This window comes from Garra rufa, chromosome 25, assembly GCF_049309525.1.
Source record: "Garra rufa chromosome 25, GarRuf1.0, whole genome shotgun sequence".
Classification (NCBI taxonomy): Eukaryota; Metazoa; Chordata; class Actinopteri; order Cypriniformes; family Cyprinidae; genus Garra; species Garra rufa.
Genome location: NC_133385.1, coordinates 7,856,820 through 7,881,019, shown reverse-complemented (window position 1 = coordinate 7,881,019; position 24,200 = coordinate 7,856,820). Strand labels below are relative to the sequence as shown.

Below are 24,200 nucleotides of genomic sequence, written 5' to 3'. Positions count from 1 at the left end.
TTTTAAGCTTTCATCCATTGGACAAGATGTCGAGTATGTTTTCCAACTAAAGGCTATTGGCTATAATAAAAAAAAAAAAAATAAGAATAAACCATGTCCTGTTGCGACTTGTGTTTTTTGCTGATTATTATTTTTTACTATTTCTATTATTTTTATTTCAATATTTTTTTTTTTATTATTATTTAAATTGAGGATTGAGGATTCTAAGTCAAAAACGTTCAGTTCAGACAAAATATATTTTAATCAGTTTTACAGTTCAGAAAGCAAAATATATATATATATATATATATATATATATATATTTTATTACATTTTTCAGTGTAGGATTAATCAATTAAGTAAAAATACATTTTATCTTTTCTAAGAAATAAATTATTTTATATTTTTGAATACATTTCTCATAGTTTAGAGGGCTTATCAAGTTCTCAGGGAAATTTTTTTATTTTTTATTTTACAGTGTAGGATTAATGAATTCTAAGTAGAAATACATTTTATATAATTCTTTTTTAAATAATTTTTACCATCTAGAAAGCTTAATGAGCTTAATACATTTTACAGTTCAGAATGCTCTTGTGTTTTCAGCAAAAAATTATTGCAATACATTTTTCATAGTTTAGGAGGCTTAATGAGTTCTCAGAAAAATATTTGAATAAATTTTTCAGTTGAGTTTTCAGGAAAAAAAATATTGTTAATAAATTATTCATAATTTAGAAGGCTTCATAAATTCTCAGAAAATATTTTTTTATTTTATTTGTATTTTTTATTATAACTGTATTATTTCAGTTTAGGATGAAGTGAAAATACGTGTGCTATTTTAAAAACACTTTTCATAGTTTAGAAGGCTTAATGAGTTCTCAGGAAAAAAAATATTTTATTTTGTTTATTTTACAGTGTAGGATTAATGAATTCTAAGTAGAAATATATATATAAATAAATAAATATATATACTTTTTAAAAATAATTTAAAAAAAAAATTCTATTTTATAATTTTTTTAACTAAAATTTTTTTATCTAGAAGGCTTAATGAGTTCTCTGACAAATATTTCAGAATGCTTGAGTTTTCAGCAAAAATAAATAAATAAATAATATATATATATTTTTTTTCTTTCTTTTATATATATATATATTTTTCGTAGTTTAGGAGTTCTCAGAAAAATATTTGAATACATTTTCTGTTTAGAATGCTTTTCAGTAAAAAATATTTTAATTTATTCATTTTCTTTTAATATTATAGCATTTCTACTAAGTTCTTAGTTAAATACATTCTTTTTATTTTTATATTTTTTCTCAGAGTTATATAAATATATAGAGTATATACTGTATATATATATATGTGTGTGTGTGTGTGTGTGTGTGTGTGTGTATATATATATGGACATAGTTTAGAATATTGTTGTCAAAAGTATTCACCCTTTTAAAATTCCGGTAGCGACTAGTACTGAAGTCTGTACTTTGACAATACTGGTTTAAAAGACTTAAGGAGTTCTCTGTAAAAACATTTGATTCAACTCACGGTTTGGAGAAGCCCTTGGCACTGAGCCAGATAGTGACCTCAGCCGGGCTGGAGTCAAAGTTCAGCGGGACGGCCGACTGACGCACCACCTTAAAGTTCCTCTGGGGCTGATGCGTCTTATTCCCGCTGATCAACATGAGCAGCTCGTCGTTCACTTTGTCCATCTGATGATTGTGACCTGAGAACAGTGATGGAGAAACACGTTAAATACACACTTCTAAATGACAACTTCTGATCATATTCAACATATAACTCACCGTCTTTGTCACTGCCCAGTGAGCCGGAGGGCGACTGTCCTCGGTATGGCTGTGTGAGAGCAACAAAAAGACAAAATGATTAGTATTTGTAGTGATCAAAAACGTCTTGTTTTAGTGTGTAAATAGGTTTACCGGACTGTAAGGTGCTCCTGGACTGTACGGTGGCTCAATCATAGCATGAGGGTCGTCCAGTTTTATCACATCCAGGATATTATAGGGCACGTATCCCGCCTGGCCGCTTCGGTTCCTCAACTTCCACCACTGCTTATCGTCCTCCAACACCTTCAAACACACAGCCATTAGTTCCTTCGTAACACAACTTGTTTTTGTCAAAGAGTTTGGTCAAAGTAAGAGCATAAAGCTATAAAATGAATGTGTATAGCAGCTCAGACGAGCTCAACTTTTGGAAATTTGCTGAGAGTTCATAATGACATCTCTGACTTTTAAGACCTTGGTTTGTTGGCACAATTTGAGACTGATTTGAGAAACTCAAAATTACGAGCTCAATTCTCAAACTCAATTGAATGTCATCACTGACTTTGAGAAGCACTTGAGATGTTAAATGTGATTTTTCACATTCTTTGTACCTCCAGAATCTCGTCCTGAAGCACCGACAGCTCGTTTGCATTACGTGCCACAAAGTGGTAGCGGATCTTTGCATATTTGCGAGGAGTAGTAGGAGGAGTCATCGAGAAGGACCTGAAAAAACATGAGTGCAACAAGCTGATCATAAAAAAATCTTCAAATGTTATTCAGCATTTTGTCACAGTGAAAGGAGCCATTTGCTACGATGAGGACCTGCTGTTTATTGACAATGATTTTAGAATAATCAATGAAAATGAAAAGAAATCTTGCCATTTAATATGCTATGCTATGTTCTGTATTTTTGTAGGCCAAAATTCAAAAACAAGTTAGTATTTTAGCACTTCTGGTTCCATTGTCTCAAAATCAATAGGTTTTTTTAATCGTATTTTGCGTTAAATGTCTGAAATAAGGTTTGTGTTTAACATAAACTCAAGATATTTTCACATTTTATTTTATAAAATGTAATACATCAGTATTACCTCCTTGATTTTGAAAGCTTTTACTTGTCTTGAAAAAGGCGGATGCTTACAAGTGGCTAAATGTTATCACAATGAGGACCTGCTGTTTTTTGACAATGATTTTAGAATTATTTATAGCCTATGTTTAGCTTTTTACATTTGCCATTTGTATTCAGGCAAAAGTGATTATGATGATTAACGTGTGAGAATCATAAGGTTTTGTTGGCCACAGAGCTTATTTTCTGCAATAATCCAAGAGCCAAATGGAAAAATCCTATCGGGTTTTTGACAAGGGAACCAGGGTGATGCAAACTTGTAAAAATAGGTCACAACTCTCAATTCGTCAATTCGTGGAACACAGTTTTGGCCCAATAAAATTGTAACCAATAAAATCACATGTGACATATTGCCATAACCTGACATATTGGTTTATTCCTAAACCATTTAGATAGAAATTTTAGTTGAAATGACACAATTCGCAAAAAATTTCACACAGAATTGTCACATTTAAAGGGGCAAGTTATCACAATGAGGACCTGCTGTTTATTGACAATGATTTTAGAATAATTAATGAAAATGAAAAGAAATCTTGCCATTTAATATCAAATATGCTACATTCTGTATTTTTGTAGGCCAAAATTCCAAAACGAGTTAGTATTTTAGCACTTCTGGTTCCATCGTCTCAAAATCAATAGGTTTTTTTAATCGGATTTTGCGTTAAATGTCTGAAATAAGGTTTGTGTGTAACATAAACTCAAGATATTTTCACATTTTATTTTTTAAAATGTAATACATCAGTATTACCTCCTTGATTTTATAGCTTGTACTTACAAATGGCTAAATGGGACCAGAGGTGGTCTGCGACATTATTTTGCGTCTTTCACAGCCTTGTTGTGTTTATAATCTCTATAATAAAACTACCCTAACTTGAACTTTCAGAGAAAATGGATTTTTAAAATGGCTTAATATAATGTAAATAATCTCTCTTACTGAAATATGTAGTAGATAACCAACAAAAGAGTTAGTATATTTAAAAAATGCAAATCGTTTATACATATTTTGGACTATTTCGATGAAGTGAAATGTTGCACTTGGTGAGCTACTGGTGCTGCCTGTTGCTGTTTTTACCACAACACAGAAAATAAAATACTGATATGATGCGCAGCTTTTGGTTGTAATTTTCGGGAGAAGCGATGCAAGTCTTCACTGCTTTCCAAGTGATAAGAAGAGGAGAAAAGAATTGGAAGGATGCCTGTGTAAGAATAAAACTTCCTAAAGACCTGCGTCTTTGTTCTCTCCACTTTAGCCCTGATGCCTTTGATGCTTTTAGTAGATCACAGCTACTGAAAGAGCTTACAAACGGCAAAGACAAGAAACACTAGATGCTATTCTGCCAGGATGTAAACATGCCAACGCTTGTCATGATGCCGCATCCACTAACCCTCTGGTATTGTTCATTTGGGGGTCACACTTGTGTTGTTCGCGTACAAAAGTGACCGTACACCTGAAATGTAACTTTTTCTTTTAATTTTCAGTAAAATCAGTAATATATTTTTGTTCTATAATAATTTTTCTAGTTTATTTTTGTATTTTAAGAGAATTTCATGGTATTAATGAATATTTATGGAAGAATTATAAGCAATTTTTTCCTATTGAAAATAATAAAATTGCTTTTTAATTATGACAGTATTTCATGTTAAAATAGAGTCAACGCCTTTAAAATCAAATTACCACTAGATTCCTATATAAAAGGCATATAAATTCTCTAATGGTTTGTAGACATAAAGTCATATTTTTATTAAGTTGTGGATTTGAATATATATTTAGACATTTTCAAAGACAACTTTTTGTAAAGGTTAATTCAACAAAAATGAACAGGAATGCTTTATCAGAGGTTAATCAATCTGATTTCAACCTCTTATTTGAGTCTTCTGGCTGAATTTTGCCATATTGTCACAGCCACACCAGTTCATTTGTGTGTGTATAATAGTGTGTTGAGTGTGTATGTCTGTGTGTGAGTGTGTTTGAGTTTCGTACTTGTGATGTACTTCCTTGGTGTCTGTGTTTTTACTGCATTTTTGGCCGAATTGTTGATTTTATTTCAGATATTTGCAAAAACATGCTTTGTGTTAGTCACACTAGTTCATATATGTCTGTTTGTGGGGGGCGTGCACCTTTTTTCTGCATTGTGAATTATTTGTAGATTGTACACACAAAAAAATCTCTGTATTTTAGTATTTTTTTTTTTAGTAAGTTTCCCATTCATTTCCGCAACCAACAGTGTGACCTTTTTTTTTACGACCATTTAGCTTTTTCAAATCAAGTCCACAATTATTTATATTTTTTATGGTCACATAGTGACTGCCATAAAAGTCATCAAGTTTCGTACCATTCCGATGAAGTAGCGATTTGTAAAAATTCAAAAGAGGGCTAAAGGGAGCTTTTTCAGCGTGGATTTCACTCTACAGTACATCCAGGGGCATTTAGACTCCTTGTGTGAGTTGTGTTGCAGTAAAAATAGCAACAGGCAGCGCCAGTAGTTCACAGAGTGCAGCCATTTGACGTCATCGAAATAATGTCACCCCCCCCCCATAGTCCAAAATATGTATAAAACAATGTGGATTTTTTAAAATAACATAAAGCTTTCATGGGTTTTCTACTACATATTTCAGTAAGAGACATTGTTTACGTTATATAAAGCCATACAAGTCTTAATACCTGAGGTTGCCTTTAACCTTTTGAAAACAAGAAGTGCTTTTACTATAGTTCAAAGCCTCAAAGTTACTGAGATATTGATCTGACGACTAACTCACCCATTTGAAGACAGTGATGACTGTGATCCATAGAACTGAAAAATGGGGAAAAGATGCATTTAATACAGAGAAGAGATTTTCAAATAGAGGAGATTGTGACAGTGTTTCAGCACTGTTTTATCAGTCTCACCTCTTTGGGCTTGTATTCCGTCTGTATTGGCGCACTGGCGCTCTCAGTCTCCCACGGTGATGTGCGGAACAGTTCTACTGGCGGCTGCCAGCCGTTCCGGAACTTTGGGACGTACAGAGGAGCGCACTGTTCTTTCGGCCAATCAGCTCTAAGATGCACAAAGACACGCCCAGACTTAGACAACATCATAAAAACATGAGTTTTCAATGACTGATGCTAGTCTAGACAATCAATATTTTTCGTTTCTTTGTAAATTTTAAAACTTTATGTAAAAAAAACTGTCCCGCATTTTTTTTAATGTCACTACCGAAACACTGTTTGTTTTAGTCCATTGGCTGAGACCAGAGTATGTGAGCGGAGTGGAGCGGTAACAATTTCCCCTCCGCGCTCAGTGCATTTAATAATCGCTCCTCTCCAGCTCCACTCCGGGTTCACAATTTTCCGCTCCCGCTCCACTCCTCGCTCACTGATATCAGAAACACCGCTCCGCCTTCGCTCCGCGTCAAAACATTCAGAAATAGCCTTATGTTTTAAATATAACGGTCCTGTTCATAACACATATTAAAACAACAAGAGAGTTTGGAATAGTGTGCAAACTTTGTACCTACCACATACCAAGCTAATAACATTGTCAGCATTAAAAGAGTATAACTACTGCTTTATGCAGTGCAAGGTTTGTAATGAAAATAACTACATTTTCGTCAGTTATTTTACATATGGATCGCTGCATTTCTTACAGATTTCTGATAATTCGAAATCGGATACCATTACATTTGTTTTAATGCATTATTGTCACAGCGATTGCGTGTGAATAAGTGCTGCACATGTTTAAATGAGGCTTTCACCTGAATATATTCAGTATCTAGAAGGAACAAACTAAATCCTTGTGAACTATAATTTACCGCTCATGTCCATTCACATTATTTCTGATTTGAGTGATCCATCTCTATCAAGCTAAATGTTTAACATGTGAATGCCTGCTTATTATGCAGTTATATTACAGACCGTTGGCATGAATTGTACTTATGATGGAGCGATGGTGGAGCGCACTTGGAGCGAGTGAAAACCACGACGCTCCGACTTTTCAAAAATCCGCTCCTCCCTCCATTCAAAATCACACCGCTCCACTCCGCGCTCCGCTCGCACTCCGCTCCGCTCACATACCCTGGCTGAGACTGATTTTAACTACACCCCTACATTTATGATCAGGAAATATTCCTCTGTCATAGCTCCAAGGTTTAAGTAGATAGGCCCCATCATTTTCAGGTAAACGTGTTCAAAAGTCTAAAAAGCTGTGTATAACAATTTTTTAGTAGAGTTTTTGTATTCAAGTTAAAATTCTGTAATGTGATGTGGTCGCTACCAAAACATTACTGTCACTACTGATGTAGATGTTATGATAGTTTTCATTTTATTGTATATTCAACCTAATGAATCCTTAAGTTTAAAATCAGTATGATCAACTTTTTGCCAAAAAATTGGATTAAAATACAACAAATCTTATAAGTCACACTTGAAATATTGTTAAAACTGTAAATGGTATTGATTTACCTCTGGAAAAAAAAAATCACAAAATAGCAAAAATATATTTACAATATAAATGTAAGCAAAATCCTAATAGGTCAATATAAATTTCTAATTAAAATATTATTACTGTGTTTCAGTAGTGACACATTTGAGGAGAGGACAAATATTCCAAAACTTTCTGAAAATACAGTATTACATGCACAGTTACTAGAAATGTGTACTCTGGATTTTATAAAATTTGCATACATACAAATTTTTGGGAATTTTTTTTTTTTTTCCAACTCTGATATTGGATCAATTCTTTAGAAAAGCCCATATAGGTTGATCACTAGTCAAACCAGCTCAAATTAAAAACTTTACACTATTTACTCAATTCATAGCAAAAAGTAACACCTATTCTGTTTATTTAACCATTCAAAAGTCAATTTTGAGATTCACACATGCGGGAACTACCATCATCTGATACTGATCATCTCAAAATGAGCAAACATTGGCTGATTAGGCAGCTCGATATATCAGTTTACCACTGGCACACACTCCTGTAACACATCCACAGCGGTTAAATCATCACCTGGGCCGTGTCCAACCGTCTCCCAGCAGCTCAAAGATGGTCGTCTCTTTGGGGGTCAGGCATCCTCTCAGGAAGTCCACAGCGTCCCGGGACAGGTGAGGAGAGATGACCGCACGCGGCAGCTCGGGACCGCCACAACTTTGTATTATCTGAATACACACACATACAAAGTGTTTCTGTAATCGAGAGCTGTGTACATATTATGATGCATTAAGAGCGGGGGTGAAAACTTTTGGAATTTGTATCTTCTGTAGCATCTGAAGGGCAGTACTAAATGAAAAAAAAAATTTGATATTTAGGCAAAATAGTATAAAAATGACACATCTTCATTCTGCTCAAAAGTTTTCACCCCCCGGTTGTTTTTCCTTCTGGAGCATCAGTAAGCATCTGAACCTTCTGTAATAGTTGTAATATCCATAGTCCCTCAGTTGTCCTCAGTGTGAAAAGATGGATCTCAAAATCATACAGCCATTGTTGGAAAGAGTTCAAACAAAATAATTTTTCTGAAGAACAGCAGGCAGTTTAATGGTTCAGGACAAACAAGGGACTCATAAACAAGTATAACTAAAACAAAAATATATATATCACACACACACACACACACACACACACACACACACACACACACACACACACACAACTCTGGATCATTCAGGTTGGAACCCAATATTAAGAATCAAATGTATGTAAACTTTTGAACGGGGTCATTTTTATAAATTCAACTATTATTTTCTCTTATGAACTATATGTAAACATATTTTATGTTAAATATCTTATTCAGGTCAGTACTAAATAAAAAATAACATGCATTTTGTATGATCGCTCTTATTTTGGTCAAATTGTGTATGTAAACTTTTGACCTCAACTGTAATAAGCCATAGTTACTACGGTAAATTCCCAAAATTTAGAGGTAAACACACACAAACACACACACACACACACACACACACACACACACACACACACACACACACACAAATGTGTTTTTAATGTATTTATTTATCTATTACCCTTATTTAGGATTATTATTTATATTTTTATTTGCATTTATAATCCTCTTTATTTTTTTTATTAAATCCACAAACTTGTCTTTTAGTGCAAATATTAGCATTTATTTAATCTGATGTAATTCTAATCATTAATTTCCATAATAAAACCAATAGAAGTTCACAGTGTGTTTTCATTTTGTGCATGTGTTCCGTTCCTCACCATTTCCAGAGGTCCAAACAGGAAGTGCATGAGTTCTGCAGCGCTGGGGTTCTGAATGTGTTTCTTCAGTTTGGCCTGTAGAGGACGCACAAGGACTGTCAGCACACTTTCACTCACTCAGCAGAATAAATTTGTGTGCATTTCATTCATAAAACAATTCTTACATAAATAGTCACATAAACAACTGCAACATTTTTTTTTACAGTTTGCGCATACATATCCTAAGTTCTTTCTTTCAGCATGTTTCAAGTGCAAATATTCCAGATGATCTTTTAAATAAAACCACAGCAGTTAAAACTCAAAACCCACCAGCAGGTTGAAAGAGAGTTTCAGCTTCTGAAGACAGTCGATAAACTCTGCTTCTGATGGAGGTTTAGCTCGGAGAGTTAGCATTCCCTCTGAAACACACATGAAAATCATGTTGTTGTTTTTGCAAAGCATGTACTTAAACACATTTTTTTTTTCCCAAACATAAATAAACTCATTAATAAGTGCTTTATTGAAGGAATAAATGAATTATGCATTAAAAGAAATGTGTTATGTACCTGCCGGGCCTCTCTTCATTTTTTTCTTGCTCCTGTTGCGCTGGTTGAGTTGCGCGAAAGCCTCTGCCGCTTTGTGAAGACGTGCAACGAAGATCTCAATGTCATCTAGTGAGCAGTTCAGGATTTGCTGAACAACACACACGGAGTGAAAACACACGGCCTGAGTTACAGCGTTACGTCTGGGCTGATGTAACCACTAATCTGATACACTCAATGACTGAGTGTGTTTTTGTGAGTGTGTGTAGATATCTAGTGTTACGCAGACACTCACCACGTCCTTCTCGATCCGCTGGGCCAGTTTCATATCTGACTCTGGGTCCTGGATTGACATCTCATCTGAGACAAACACGCAAAATATTTAGTATCAATGCATTTATTGTAAACATAAGGATATAGGCATTTTGCATTGGTTTGTTTGGTACCTTTCACATCTGCAGCTGCTACTCGACCTTTGGTCCCAGGACCAGGACTTCTAGACTCAGAAGGCGGGATGATGGTCTCCCGTTGGCGTTTCATCTTTTCTTGGTTCAACCTGATGGAGAGAAAATGCATTTGCTTCAAATTCTAGTCAGCAGCCTACGTTGGAAATATTTTAAGGCAGGCTAAAAGGTGGTTAGCAACTTTAAAGATGGATCATTTTGGCAAAGTTTATAATTTGGCCAAAATTACCCTTCTCAGCATGTATAATTTGTTGAGAAGGCAACAGTTTACTTCCAGAATAAAACATTCCTGACAATTTACATTTCCCCCATGCCATACAAGATGTTCATGTCTTTCTTTCTTCAGTCTAAAAGGAATTAAGGTTTTTGAGGAAAACATTCCAGGATTTTTCTCCATATAGTGGACTTCAATGGGGATCAACAGGTTGAAAGTCCAAATTCTAGTTTCAATGCAGCATCAAAAGAGCTCTACACGATCCCAGCTGAGGAATAAGGGTCTAATCTAGCAAAACAATCTGTCATTTTCTAAAAAAATAAAATAATATAAATGTATATACTTTTTAACCATAATTGCTCATCTTGCACTAGCTACATAATCACACTGGAAAGGTCACGCATGACGTAGAAGTACCGACCCAGTGTTTACAAAGCGAACATGCAAAGTAAGTCAAATGCCCTTTTCAAGAAATTTGAAGTTGGAGGAGAAAATGAGATTTGAACCTTTTTGAACCGAAGTACACAGATGAAGAACGTGCATGACATTTCCAACATGATTACCTAAAGTCTTAGATGTGCATCGCAGAGCTAGTGCCAGACAAGCATTTGTGGTTTAAAAGAATATACATTTTCATTTCGTTTCACTAGATAAGACCATTATACCTCAGCTGTAAAGCACTTTGAAGCTGCATTTAAACTGCAGTTTGGACCTTCGACCCATTAGCCACCACTGAAGTCCACTATATGGAGAAAAATCCTGGAATGTTTTCCTCAAAACCCTTAATTCTTGGATGACATGGGGGTGAGTAAATTATAAGAAAATTTTAAAAGAAATGGTGGAGAATGCAGGCAATTTTGCTTATAAACAGAATTCATTCAATACCAAAAAGAATCCAAGTTAGTTTTACCTAATGAAAATCTAGCAACACTCTAACAACCACACAACAACCACCTAGAAGTGCCCTTAACCCTGTAAAGCCAGGCGTATTAAATAATAGTCCAAGTTTTTAAAATGGAACAGTTTATTGAATCTTCAGACAAAATGTAAAATCATCTAAAATAGGCAATAAGCAAATAAGCAAACTAATGTGAGACAAAATATCAATTGCTGCAGTATATTTAAAAGTGTTTAATTCATTTGAATGAATTATTAATCATTTATGAATAAATTATTAATCATTTATGAATAAATTTATGAAAAAGTGGTTTGAATGAATAAATGACTTGCTCACAAATACATTACTGGATAAATCTGCGTTTTTGAATGAGTCTCTCTATTCAATGACAAATAAAAAAATGTTACAGTTACTTGTTTCCACCTAGTGGCGAAAAGATGCAATCGACACAAACGTTACTTGTAGCGCCAATTACTTTCAAAAGACGTGCTCTATTTTGAACTCTACTATAGAAATATTTATATCCGAACTATGATCTTTAATCAGACTATAATCAGATTATATGAATGACTGTATTTGAAAAGACTGTTTGTGAAGCTGTTTTTTTTTTTACATAAATATGATGACTGCTCTCTCTGTTAGCAGCAGTGCAAATACAGATTTGAATGTTCCGATAAGACTTTATCAGAGGTTTAATAGACACGGGGAATCGTTGCCATTTACAAATGAGATCGCTTGGGTGTTTGAATCTCTATCCTTTAAAGATTAATCAGCTCTAGTATATTGGTTGATCGCTTGTGTTACAAAAAAAAATGCCTAAAATTGATGCAGTAACCTAAATTTAAAGCAGGTGGTGTTCAGGTCGCTGTCTTTATTTTTCCACCATGGGGTGAGAACGTAATTATTACGAAAACGATTATTTATTTTTGATAATTATTATTTTATTTCAGTTACTTTTTCAATAAAAGTTGTTAGTTTCGTTTCGTTCTAGTTTTTCATTTATTTTTACGTTTTTATTTTATTTCAGTTTACGAAAATGTTTTCTGATCAATAGTTTTAGTTTTAGTTTTCGTTTACAAAAATAACCTTAATAATATGGGGCAAAAATATGCAATTTGTTGCTGTTTCTGGTATTTACATGCCCAAAAAGATTAAATTCTAATAGCTGTAGTGTAAATCATCAGAAATATCCCAATAATGGCTTAGTAAGATGATATTTAAATGTTTGGTTTAACAATCAAAACAAAACAATAGTTTTTATTGTTTGTATGTGTGAAGCATATTGTACAATGCAATACAGTAACAATTGAAAGATGAATAAATAAACATTCCTCAAAAGCCTGATTGATCATATTCGATACTCACATTTTAACATGTTATTTAAAAAAATATTACCTCAGTTCAATAAGTGTTCATCTTGAAACATTGCTAACAATGTTATTTTCATGCTTGCTTTATAAAAATTACAGCAACAAGGCACGTGTACCACAACCTCAAACAGGATGTTTTTACAACTATACTTAAAAGCTCTTTACCAGCTAGAAAAGTATAAACTATCAATCAGATATCAAAAGGCATGTTGTATTTGTGTAAAACAGGTATTTCAGCAAGGTTTTGATCAATTTGACAAATTAGATGCTTTAAAAATGTGTCAAATATGATACAGTAGGCTTTATAGGATTAAACATCCTAGGAGCCACCTAGCAATGAGCTAAAACTACCTTAACACCTTAGCCTTTAAAGCTTGCTCATTTTAGCCAAATTACAGGCTTTGCATTTTCAGCACGTATAATTTGCAAAGATAAGCTCTTAATGCATTGTGATGAGCTCAGGTGGTGGAGAATGTGGGCATCATTGATTATAAAAGGAGCTAAATCAATTCTGAAAAATCTTTAATCTAAATAAAAATGTACTATTTCACTCAGTATTTGTCTATGCTATGTTTGTTAGCTTAGCAACATGCTAACTCTAACAAACTAAAAAATCAATTGTGAATCACCTCTCCTCACGCTTCACATGGGTCACTCACAAGGTTGTGTTTTAGTTAAGCTGCCTAAGTAGACATTTGACTAGAGTTTGGAAAAGAGTTAATGTGTGTGTGAATAGCTGTACTATCTCTGATGACCCTGTAACCTTTATTTAAGAAAGAAAATCACACAAATGTGCAAGTAACCATAGCCCAGCGCTGATACTGTAGCATCCCTAAATAAATAAACAACTATTTCACACAGCAACCTTGAAGTAAATGTGGCTTTACTATCAGCTGATCCTGTTACGTGTCTTTAAGACGTCAGTAGACGTACAGTCTGTTCAGTGGCTAGATGTGTTGTGAAACTTGGTGTCATTCATTCTGGCTAGTAATTAGTTATTTAAAAACCACTCCAGTAGTGTGTGTTGGTGTCTAAGGGAGCTAGGACTCACTTTAGCGTCTGCGGTCGCATCTTCTTGCCGCGTGAGTTGTCTCCCAGAGCGCTATCAATGTCAGCGTGAACCATCTCAGCCTAAAACACAACCACACACACGTTTCCAGTGAAAGCAGCTCTCGATAGTGTTTATTGTCATACTACAGGGGTGTAAATGTTCATTTTTAATCTTTTTATTAATCATTTAGGTATTTGGGGGAAATTTCAGAGATTAAATTCCATGTACAGTTGAGGTCAAAAGTTTACATCCCCCTTTCAGAATCTGCAAAATGTTAATTATTTTAGCAAAATGCATGCTATTGTTTATTTAGTACTGATTTTAATAAGATAATTCACATAAAAGATATTTACATATAGTCCACGAGAAAGAATAGAGAAAATCCTATTAAAAATGTTACATCCCCTTGATTCTTAATACTGTGTTGTTAACTGAATGATCCACAGCTGTTTTTTTTGTTTAGTGATAGTTGTTCATGAGTCCCTTGTTTGTCCTGAACAGTTAAACTGCCTGCTCTTCTTCAGAAAAATCCTTCAGATTACACAAATTCTTTGGTTGTCCAGCATTTTTGTGTATTTGAACCCTTCCAACAATGACTGTATGGTATTTGAGGTTTATCTTTTCACACTGAGGACAACTGAGGGACTCATATGCAACTATTACAGGTTCAAACGCTCACTGATGCTCCAGAAGGAAAAAACATTAAGAGTTGGGGGTGAAAAATTTGAACAGAATGGAGATGTGTACATTTTTCTTATTTTGCCTAAATATCATCTTTTCTGCATTTAGTACTGCCCTTCAGAGGCTACAGAAGATAGTTAAATGTTTCCCAGAAGACAAAATAAGTTAAATTTACCCTGATCTTCAAATTCTGAAAGTTTTCACCCCCCTGGCTCTTAATGCATTGTGTTTCCTTCTGAAGCATCAGTGAGTATTTGAACCTTCTGTAATAGTTGCATATGAGTTGTCCACAGTGTAAAAAGATGGACCCCAAAATCATACCTAAGCCTAAGCTGGTTGGCTGGTTTTAGCTGGTCAGCAGGTTGGTTTTAGACAGGTTTTGACCACTTCCTTAGCTGAGAGACCAGCTGCCCTGGTAAAACAAACAGCTAAAACCAGCATAGGCTGGTTGACTGGTTTCAGCTGGTCAACCAGCCTGATTTTAGCTGGTCAGCAGGCTGGTTTAGAGGGGTTTTGGCCACTTTCCCAGGCTGGTCTTAGCTGGTCAGACTGGGAGACCACCAGTTAAAACCAGCCTGGCCAGAAGACCAGCTAAAACCAGCTACTTCCACCCTAAACCAGATAAGACCAGCCAACCAGCCTAGGCTGGTTTTAGCTGTTTTTTTTTTCAGCAGGGAATACACAAAAAAGCTGGAAAACCAAAGAATTTGTGGCACCTCAAGGATTTTTCTGAAGAACAGTGGGTAGTTTAACTGTTCAGGACAAGCAAGGGACTAAAAAAATATCACTAAACAAAAAAACACAGCTGTGGTTCATTTGGGTAACAACACAGTATTAAGAATCAAGAGGAAGTAAACTTTTGAACTGGGTCATTTTTATAAATGTAACTATTTTTTTCTCTTGTGAACTATATGTAAACATATTTTATGTGAAATATCTTATTTAGGTCAGTACTAAATAAACAATAACATGCATTTTGTATGATCCCTCTTATTTTGCTAAAATACTTAACATTTTGCAGATTCTGAAAGGGGGATGTCAAGTGTGTATGTTTTGCACTTTCTTTTGAATGCAACATTTCTCATAAAGTATATATCTACAAGTCTGTATGAGTCTCACCTCTACTTCGTCGCAGTAAAAGAAGTGAATGTCTGGTTTGTGTTGTTCACTGTCCTGACAGATGAGCAGAAGGATGGATGGATACCTGGTGTGGTTCAACAGCGTCTGACAGTGATGGACAGTGACCAGGGGGAAGTTTTCAAGCTCTTCCTGAGAGAAAGAAATGAGAATTAAACTGTTAAAATTAACATCAATATTACCTTACCCTAAAATGCTTGTTAAAAAATAGATTAAAAAAGATAAAAATATGTTGGATTTTATAAACCTGATTCTCAAAAAACTAAATTAATTTACTTGAGAATGTTAATGCTTCTCAGAATGTATTTTATTCTGAATGAAATTGTCAAAAAAGAAACTGAAAAGAAAAGACACTCATGACCTTTAACTATGAAAACTATGATTATATTCATTAATGAGGTCAAAGATCTAGTAATGTTGGCATTTATGGTGACACATTACCAGGATAATGATGTCACAATCGCAATCATGATCACAATTGATTTGGACAGATAAAACGCTCCCTATCCAGTTATTCCAGATCGGATCAGATTACAAGGCCATAGGGTTAGAAGAGGCTTTGTTTGGTGAACAGGTGTGGAACATGCTAATGTCTTCAATCGGTTCTCATTTCAACAATCTCAAGTGTGTGTTTAATTTTTACTAAACATTTAAGATGCAAACTGGTTTTGAACTGGTAAAAACGTACAAACCCAAGATTTTCAATGGGAAAGAATTGACTGAAAAGGCATGGCCTAGATGACGTCAGTGAAATTATGATGGAAGATTACAAGACAAAAAAAATATTTCTTTGCAATTACACACCAATGAATCTTTCACAATTAGACAAGGAACATGGATTAAGAAAGTAAATCGTGTCAAATTTGATTTTATATTGTCAAGTGAAAGATCCTGCTCACCTTGGTCTCACAGTCCAAGAGTTTGATGGATTTGTCTGTCACCTGCAGCAGCATTTCCTGTGTCCAAATTTTGTCTTTGGAGTCCAGCAGCTTCAGCTTCTTAATTGCATCGTCTACTGTAGCAATGGACTCCGATTTATCCATGATGAATGTAGAGAGATGCTGAAAACACAGACAAGTGTGTAAGGTCACTGCTAGAGCGATGCAATGAAAACAAATACCATAATTCACTAGATGTGTAAAGAAACAAGCAAAATTAAGTGCATTTAGACAGTTTTAGATAAATACGGCACATTTTTAAATATACTCTGCATCCAAAATAACTATTTGGACTTATTCCTAAAAATCTGATTATAATTGTGGTTTGGATTGTGTTTAATGTGGGAAAATTGCATTGCATTCTAGGAGAGAATGCTGAGATATTAAAGAGATCTTATTTGTCAGTAGATAATCAGGTGAATGTTGCTATGTTCTAAGATATACCTACATATTTTCAATGTCTGAATGTCATTGGGTGTTGCTTTTAAAGGAATTAAATGTCATTTTGTGAGTGAGTGAGTGAGTGAGTAAGTAATGGTAGCACACGCCTCCCTATAATATTTTTATATCCACTTCAGCAATTTAACCACACCTGTGTGTGTGCGTGTGTGGTCTGGTATTCATCACGTTGTGGGGACCAAATGTCCCCACAAGGATAGGAATACCAGTAGATTTTGACCTTGTGGGGACATTTCTCAGGTCCCCATGAGGAAACAGGCTTATAAATCATGCACAATGAGTTTTTTTGAGGAAGTAAAAGTTTGCACAATCTCTTGTGAGGGCTAGGTTTAGGTGTAGGGTAGGGTTAGGGTGATAGAAAATACGGTTTGTACAGTATAAAAACCATTACGCCTATGGAATGTCCCCATAAAACATGTAAACCTGTGTGTGTGTGTGTGTGTGTGTGTGTGTGTGTGTGTGTGTGTGTGTGTGTGTGTGTGTGTGTGTGTGTATGTGTGTGTTGGTGGGTGTGTGTTTACGTGTCACAATGCTATGTGACAAACAGTGATCCTTACCCATCAAAGAGAACAAATTATTCAAAGCATCATGCATGATTCATAAGCAGATTAAGACTTGTCACTAGTTATATAAGGGAAGGAGATCTCAGCATGGCTGCTGTGGATTAGCCAGACAATCTAACCACAAACACGTTTGACACGTCTTGATCAGACTCTACCTGGGGCATGGAAAGACTTTAACAGGATGTAGTCTAACCAACGTTCAGCTGCGCAAAAAGAATGTTTAACTTTGCTTGCATTGTCGAGATGTTTGCACATATACAGTCCGTTTACAAGAGTGTAGGTCAGTGGTTTCCATGAAAAGAGCTACTGGGAATTACTTCAAAATGTTGATTTGAGATGACAGACTTAGACCAATATAAACAATATATACAAGGTTCTTCAGTGGAATTTAGGTTTAGGAGAGAACCTTATTTTTGTTTGTTATGAAACACTCTGGCTGTGCCCAAAAAACATTCAAACACCCTAGCAGTCACCTAAAAATGTCCTAAAACCACTCAAGCACTATATAATAACCACTTATCTATGCCATAAAACCACCAGCAACTACTACCACCAGCCTACAATTGCCCTTAACTATGTAAACACCCTAGCAACCATCTAAAATTGCCCTAATACCATTAAAAACGTCCCAGAAACTGCTTAGATATGCCTTACAACCTTTCAAACACCCCAGCAAATGATTAGACTTGCCCTAAAACCAAACACCACAGAAACCACTTAGAAATGCCCTAAAACCACTCAAACACCCTAGGAACCACTTAGAATTGCCATTTAAATACTCAAACACCCTAGTTACCACTCAAACACACCAGCAACCACCTAGAAATGCCCTAAAATCATCCAAACACCCTATCAACCAATCAAACACAACAGAAATAGCTTCTAAATGCCCCAAAACCACTCAAACACCCCAGAAACCGCCTATAGACATGCCTAAAAACCTATTAAATACCCTAAAAACCACTTAGAATTGCACAAAAATTACTTAAACGCCCCAGCAAGTGCTTAGAATTGCCCTAAAACCACTCAAACACCCCATTAATGAATTAGAAATACCATAAAACCACTCAAACACCCTAGCAACCAATCACACACTCCAGAAACCGTTTAGAATTGTACTAAAACCACTCAAACACCCTAGCAACAAATCACACACCCCAGAAACCGCTTAGAATTGCCCTAAAACAACTCAAACAGCCCAGCAACTGCTTAGAAATGCCCTATAACCACTCAAATACCCTAGCAACAAATCACACACCCCAGAAACCGCTCAGAATTGCCCTAAAACCACTCAAACACCCTAGCAACCATTTAGAATAGCCATAAAGCTACTCAAACTCCCTAGCAACCACTCAAACACACCAGCAACCGCCTAGAAATGCTCTGAACTACTCAAACACCCAAGTAACTGCTTAAAAATTGCCTTAAAACCATTTAAACACCCCAACAAATGCTTAGAAATGCCCTAAAATCACTCAAACACCCAGCAATCTCCCAAACACTCTAGTAACCACCACTCAATCACCACAACTGCTTAGAATTGCCTTAAAACCACTTGAACACCCCAGTAACCACTTAGAATTTCCCTAAAACCACTCAAACACTCTAGAAAACAGAAAAAACGCAACCCAGCAAACCCTAACATCTTGGCAGTAAATTCTACACAGAAATTTTCTATAGAAAATGTAAAAATCGAATAATGAACTCCACTTTCAAGACCTTCTACAGATCTTTTTGCACCTTTGGTCAATTCTCTAAACAGAATTTGTAATATTTATTACAGTTTTTTACAGACGCTAGGACACATTTCTCAATACTTAGGTCACTTTTGCAAAACTCTTCCCACAATTCTCCTAACCGACTTTCAGCTTGGCAAAGCAGTTCATTTCACATTCAAAATGCACCACAACTACTAAAACACTTTATTCAGGTCTCAAATAAACTCATTCTTCCAGAACACTAGCAAAGGTTGACAGCCGACAAACACACTTTGTCACCCACAAAACGATGACCTAAAAAACACTAACAACATGTAGCATTACACAGTGTTTTCTTGTGTAAAACAAGGACAAATCTCTGTTTATAATTGCAATATATATTGTTTATAACTGCAATATATGTTACTGGAATGAATCAGACATGATGCAGAATTCGTCAATATTTTATGTCGTTTATGTATTTTTATTTTTTTTTCACTACAGTTTTTTACAGATGCTAGGACACATTTCTCAATACTTAGGCCACTTTTGCAAAACTCTTCACACAATTCTCCTAACTGACTTTCAGCTTGGCAAAGCAGTTCATTTCACATTCAAAATGCACTACAACTACCAAAACACTTTATTCAGGTCTCAAATAAACTTATTCTTCCAGAACACTAGCAAAGGTTGACAGCCGACAAACACACTTTGTCACCCACAAAACGATGACCTACTGTAAAAAACACTAACAACATGTAGCATTACACAGTGTTTTCTTGTGTAAAACAAGGAAACATCTGTTTATAATTGCAATATATATTGTTTATAACTGCAATATATGTTACTGGAATGAATCAGACATGATGCAGAATTCGTCAATATTTTATGTTGTTTATTTATTTTTTATTTTTTTGTACTAAGTAATTCCAAAATACAAGAATTTGTATACACAGCATCAACTGATACAGATAAAAAAGTAATGCTAATCTACTGCATTTTTAGATTTGAAATATGTTTCAATAAAATATTGCTGTTGAATTTTGCTGTCTTGTTCAGTTTTGCATTATGTTATTGTTTGGAACATAAGTTTAACAGTTTTGAAAACAGTATGAAAGCATGTGCAAAATGTGCTGTACGTACAAAGATTTTTGTCAGTTGTTGTCTGAGTGAGAAAAGAATTAATGATATTTGAGAGATGTAGTCACTGAATGCATTTTGTGCAAAAACGATGATAATTGATCCTCAGTTTAGCCCACATAGACTTCTGTTGTGCTTACTGTGTGAAGAGTTTTGCAAAAGTGACCTAAGTATTGAGAAATGTGTCCTAGCGTCTGTAAAAAAAACTGTAAAGCGAAAATTTAATTTATTTAAAAACTCTTAGTGTGTGCTTTAAAAAAAAAAAACGTTTGGTGCCTAAACTCAGATTACTGTGGCACGATGCTTCTGATATCTCAAGTGTTTAAGCATTCAAGACCTGATATGACTGCTGCTGGCGTGGGCGTTTATCAACTTTATGCGCGTTTGAGAGCGAGAAAAAGAGATAAGAGACACAATATAGTCTTTACAACAAGTGAAGGGTGAAAGTGAAGCAAAACAGACCAAGGAAAATAATGCATCCAGATCAGAACAAAGTTCAACAGAACGTCTCAAGTCAGGCCCGGATCAAAGTGCCGTTTGATTAGCGCAATGATGACGTACTTACATATGACTAATTTCAGGTTGTGTTGCATAAAATGTATCACTGCATTTTGACCAATCAAATTCAAGGACCGGAACTATCCATTGTATAATACAGATCTCAGAACTTAGATTGTGTTATCTGCTCAGATGGAGGTTAACTCTGCCCTGACAAATCTCTGCGGTGATTAAGTGACCTGACTGCTTTATTACGATATCAAGTCATCAGATGAATCACGTTAAATATTAAACCAAACACTCAGTGGTGAAGTTCAGCTTAGAAGGAAGAAACAGAATTAAAAGGATCAAGAGTTTAGCTACTCGCTCACCTGCACATGGTATTGCGACGTCTCTTGCATGATGACGTTCGAGTTTGAGTACTTCTTTCGTTGCTCTGAAAGAAATAAAGACACAAACACAGACATATGAGACACTATTCTGGGTTTCGATTGTTTCCTGATATGTAAAGTCATTTTTTGAGAGATATTCATGCAACGCATCTAAACACTCAAGTTGAATGTTCAGACAAAACACAAACTAACCTGAATGGTGCCACATTTTGCCGTAAGAGGACCGTCTAGATCACTTAAGCGAGACGTTTCATGTACACAAACAGAAAAGCTGATAAAACACCGTTGAGCGTTTGCATCATGAACATGAAACACCAAAACGCAACCATATAGTTAGCAACACTTGTTTTTTGAGTCGAAATCAAATTACGAAATGACCTTTAACTCATTAAAGGAATAAAATTCTCACTCCTACCTTTCAAACCAATGAATTCAGATTCAACTCTGTCTACAAATCTCCGTTAAACACCTCCATGTTTTCGCTTGCGTAAAAAATCTGTTGCCTTCCTCTAGTAATGCTCTGAACTGACAGACTTACGGACAGGAAACGTTCTGACAGGCTGGGAATCGTGTTCTGCCTGCCCCTTTTATTCAGGGTCAAAGGTCAAAACATATAAACCTTCCGCCCTCTATGACTTCAATATCATATCGCAGTTTGTTTTACAGCAGTTCTATAAATCAGCTCAGCGCTGCCAGTTATACAAAACACTTGACGTCACGTTTGCTTTAGCTTAAGAATGTTCCATCAAACCCAATGTCTAGTGCTCAAATGTTGCTCTTTTAACTCAGGAGAGTTTCGATTGCAAAATTTGTCAAATCTAAACCATTCTTGAGATCTCAACTGACTTCTAGAGGAGAAACATTAGGGAAAAACCACAGCCGTCTCTCTTAGGCAAACACTTGACGATTGCAGTATATGGCTCTGTTAAGTTTTAAAAGCCATTTAACAGCCGTATTAAGTTTCGTTCAAGGTTAGAGCGCAGAATCAAAAGCGATTCTCTTTTGAAAACACATTTTAGCATTGAACTTTGTTTACAGTGCTCTTTTAAGGGGTAGTTATGGCTCGCCGTAAGAACACTGAGAACAAGGTTATGTTTAAAATAGTTACATAAACACGGTATGGATGGGTGGAATGTTGCCAGGGCATGTTTTTGAGGGTTGCCATAATAACTGTCAATTAAATGTGATAGTGGAAATATGAATGAGTAACTGCAGCTGATTGGGGATTTAGTCAGGTTGAGCTCACTTGTGTGTGTATGTGTGTGTATATATATATATATATATATATATATACACAGTTGAGGTCAAAAGTTTACACACACCTTGGAGAATCCTCCAGAATCTGCAAAATGTTAATTGTTTTACCAAAATAAGTAATCATACAAAATGCAAAATGCATGTTATTTTTTATATAGTACCGACCTGAATAAGATATTTCACATAGCTGTGTTTTGTTTTTGTTTTTTTGTTTAGTGATAGTTGTTCATGAGTCCCTTGTTTGTCCTGAACAGTTAAACTGGCCGATGTTCTTCAGAAAAGTATTTCAGGACACACAAATTCTTTGGTTTTTCAGCAACCCTTTCCAATAATGACTATGTGACTTTGAGATCCATCTTTTCACACTGAGGACAACTGAGGGACTCATATGCAACTATTACAGAAGGTTCTAATACTCACTGATGCTCCAGTAGAAAAAACGATGCATTAAGAGCTGCGGGTGAAAACTTTTAGAATTTGAAGATCAGACACATCTCCATTCTGTTCAAAAGTTTTCACCCCCTGGCTTTTAATGCCTAATTTTTCCTTCTGGAGCATCAGTGAGTGTTTGAATCTTCTGTAATAGTTGCATATGAGTTCCTCAGTTGTCCTCAGTGTGAAAAGATGGATCTCAAAATCATACAGTCATCAGTGAAAAGGGTTCAAATACACAAAAATGCTGAAAAACTAAAGAATCTGCAGGACCTGAAGGATTTTTCCGAAGAACAGCGGGCAGTTTAACTGTTCAGGACAAAACACAGCTGTGGGTCATTCAGGTAACAACACAGTATTACGAATCAAGGGGATGTAAACTTCTGAACGGAGTCATTTTTATAAATTCAACTATTATTTTCTCTTATGGACTATATGTAAACGGCTTTTATGTGAAATATCTTATTCAGGTCAGTACTAAATAAAAAAATAAAATGCATTTTGTATAAACTCTCTTATTTGGCTCTTATTTTGGTAAAATAATTAACATTTTGCAGATTCTGCAAGGTGTATGTAAACTTTTGACCTCAACTGTATGTGAAATTGAATTTTTTATGTATTGACTGTCTCTTTTAAACAATTTAATGTATCCTTGTTAAGTAAAACTATTATTTCTTTTTAAATATGTGACCATGGACCACAAAACCAGTCACAAGGGTCTTATTATTTGGCTGAGATACAACTATTTGAAAATCTGGAATCTGAAGGTGCAAAATATTGAGAAAATCGCCTTGTTTTGTTCAAATGAAGCTCTTAGCAATGCATATTACTAATCAAAAATTAAGTTTTGATATATTTACGGTAGGAAATTTGCAAAATATCTTCATGGAACATAATACTTAATATCCTAATGACTTTTGGCATAAAAGAAAAATCTATAATTTTGACCCATACAATGTATTAGCTATTGCTACAAATATACCCATGCAACTTGTGACTGGTTTTGTGGTCCAGGGTCACATATACTATTATTGCACTAATGTATACAGCTAAGCGAAAGATTCCAACAGAGTACATTAAACTGAATTGAGAGCTAGCGGGAGAGAGGGTCATCGCCCTGTGTGAATCTCTGGGGTTAAGTGACCAAGGCTAATCATTACCTCTAAATGAGCACATGTTCTTATCAGCTGCTTTACGGGATCACATATCTGAGGTACATTCTTTCACACCCCTCCTCCAGCATATCCTCCCTTTATCTCTCTCTCCATCTCTCCAGGAAGTCTTCGTCACACTCTTTCCTCTCTTTCTGCAGGATGGAGAGAGTCCTAACAATTTGGAGCGCGGTGTCTCTGTGAAAGTCGAGCTGCGTGCATGTGTTATTCATGTCTGACATTTACTCCAAACGCTTCGCAGCTTGTCGACAGC

The 24,200-nt window shown here is 35.3% G+C and overlaps 1 protein-coding gene across 2 annotated transcripts in view; it reads right to left on the bottom strand.

Moving 5' to 3' along the window:
* eps8l2 (EPS8 signaling adaptor L2) overlaps window positions 1–24,200 on the bottom strand; it is a 38,240-nt gene that overhangs the window by 1,831 nt on the left and 12,209 nt on the right. For both annotated transcript variants that reach the window (XM_073831721.1, XM_073831720.1), the window contains exons 2-17: window positions 21,066–21,130; window positions 16,299–16,460; window positions 15,382–15,531; window positions 13,582–13,661; window positions 10,031–10,140; window positions 9,880–9,944; window positions 9,609–9,735; window positions 9,373–9,461; window positions 9,064–9,138; window positions 7,855–8,003; window positions 5,757–5,904; window positions 5,627–5,661; window positions 2,358–2,469; window positions 1,903–2,052; window positions 1,771–1,819; window positions 1,514–1,691 (exon numbers count right to left, since the gene is read on the bottom strand). In XM_073831721.1, the coding sequence (XP_073687822.1) occupies window positions 1,514–1,691; window positions 1,771–1,819; window positions 1,903–2,052; window positions 2,358–2,469; window positions 5,627–5,661; window positions 5,757–5,904; window positions 7,855–8,003; window positions 9,064–9,138; window positions 9,373–9,461; window positions 9,609–9,735; window positions 9,880–9,944; window positions 10,031–10,140; window positions 13,582–13,661; window positions 15,382–15,531; window positions 16,299–16,460; window positions 21,066–21,130 (1,744 nt within the window). The remainder of the gene's footprint in view (window positions 1–1,513; window positions 1,692–1,770; window positions 1,820–1,902; window positions 2,053–2,357; window positions 2,470–5,626; window positions 5,662–5,756; window positions 5,905–7,854; window positions 8,004–9,063; window positions 9,139–9,372; window positions 9,462–9,608; window positions 9,736–9,879; window positions 9,945–10,030; window positions 10,141–13,581; window positions 13,662–15,381; window positions 15,532–16,298; window positions 16,461–21,065; window positions 21,131–24,200) is intronic.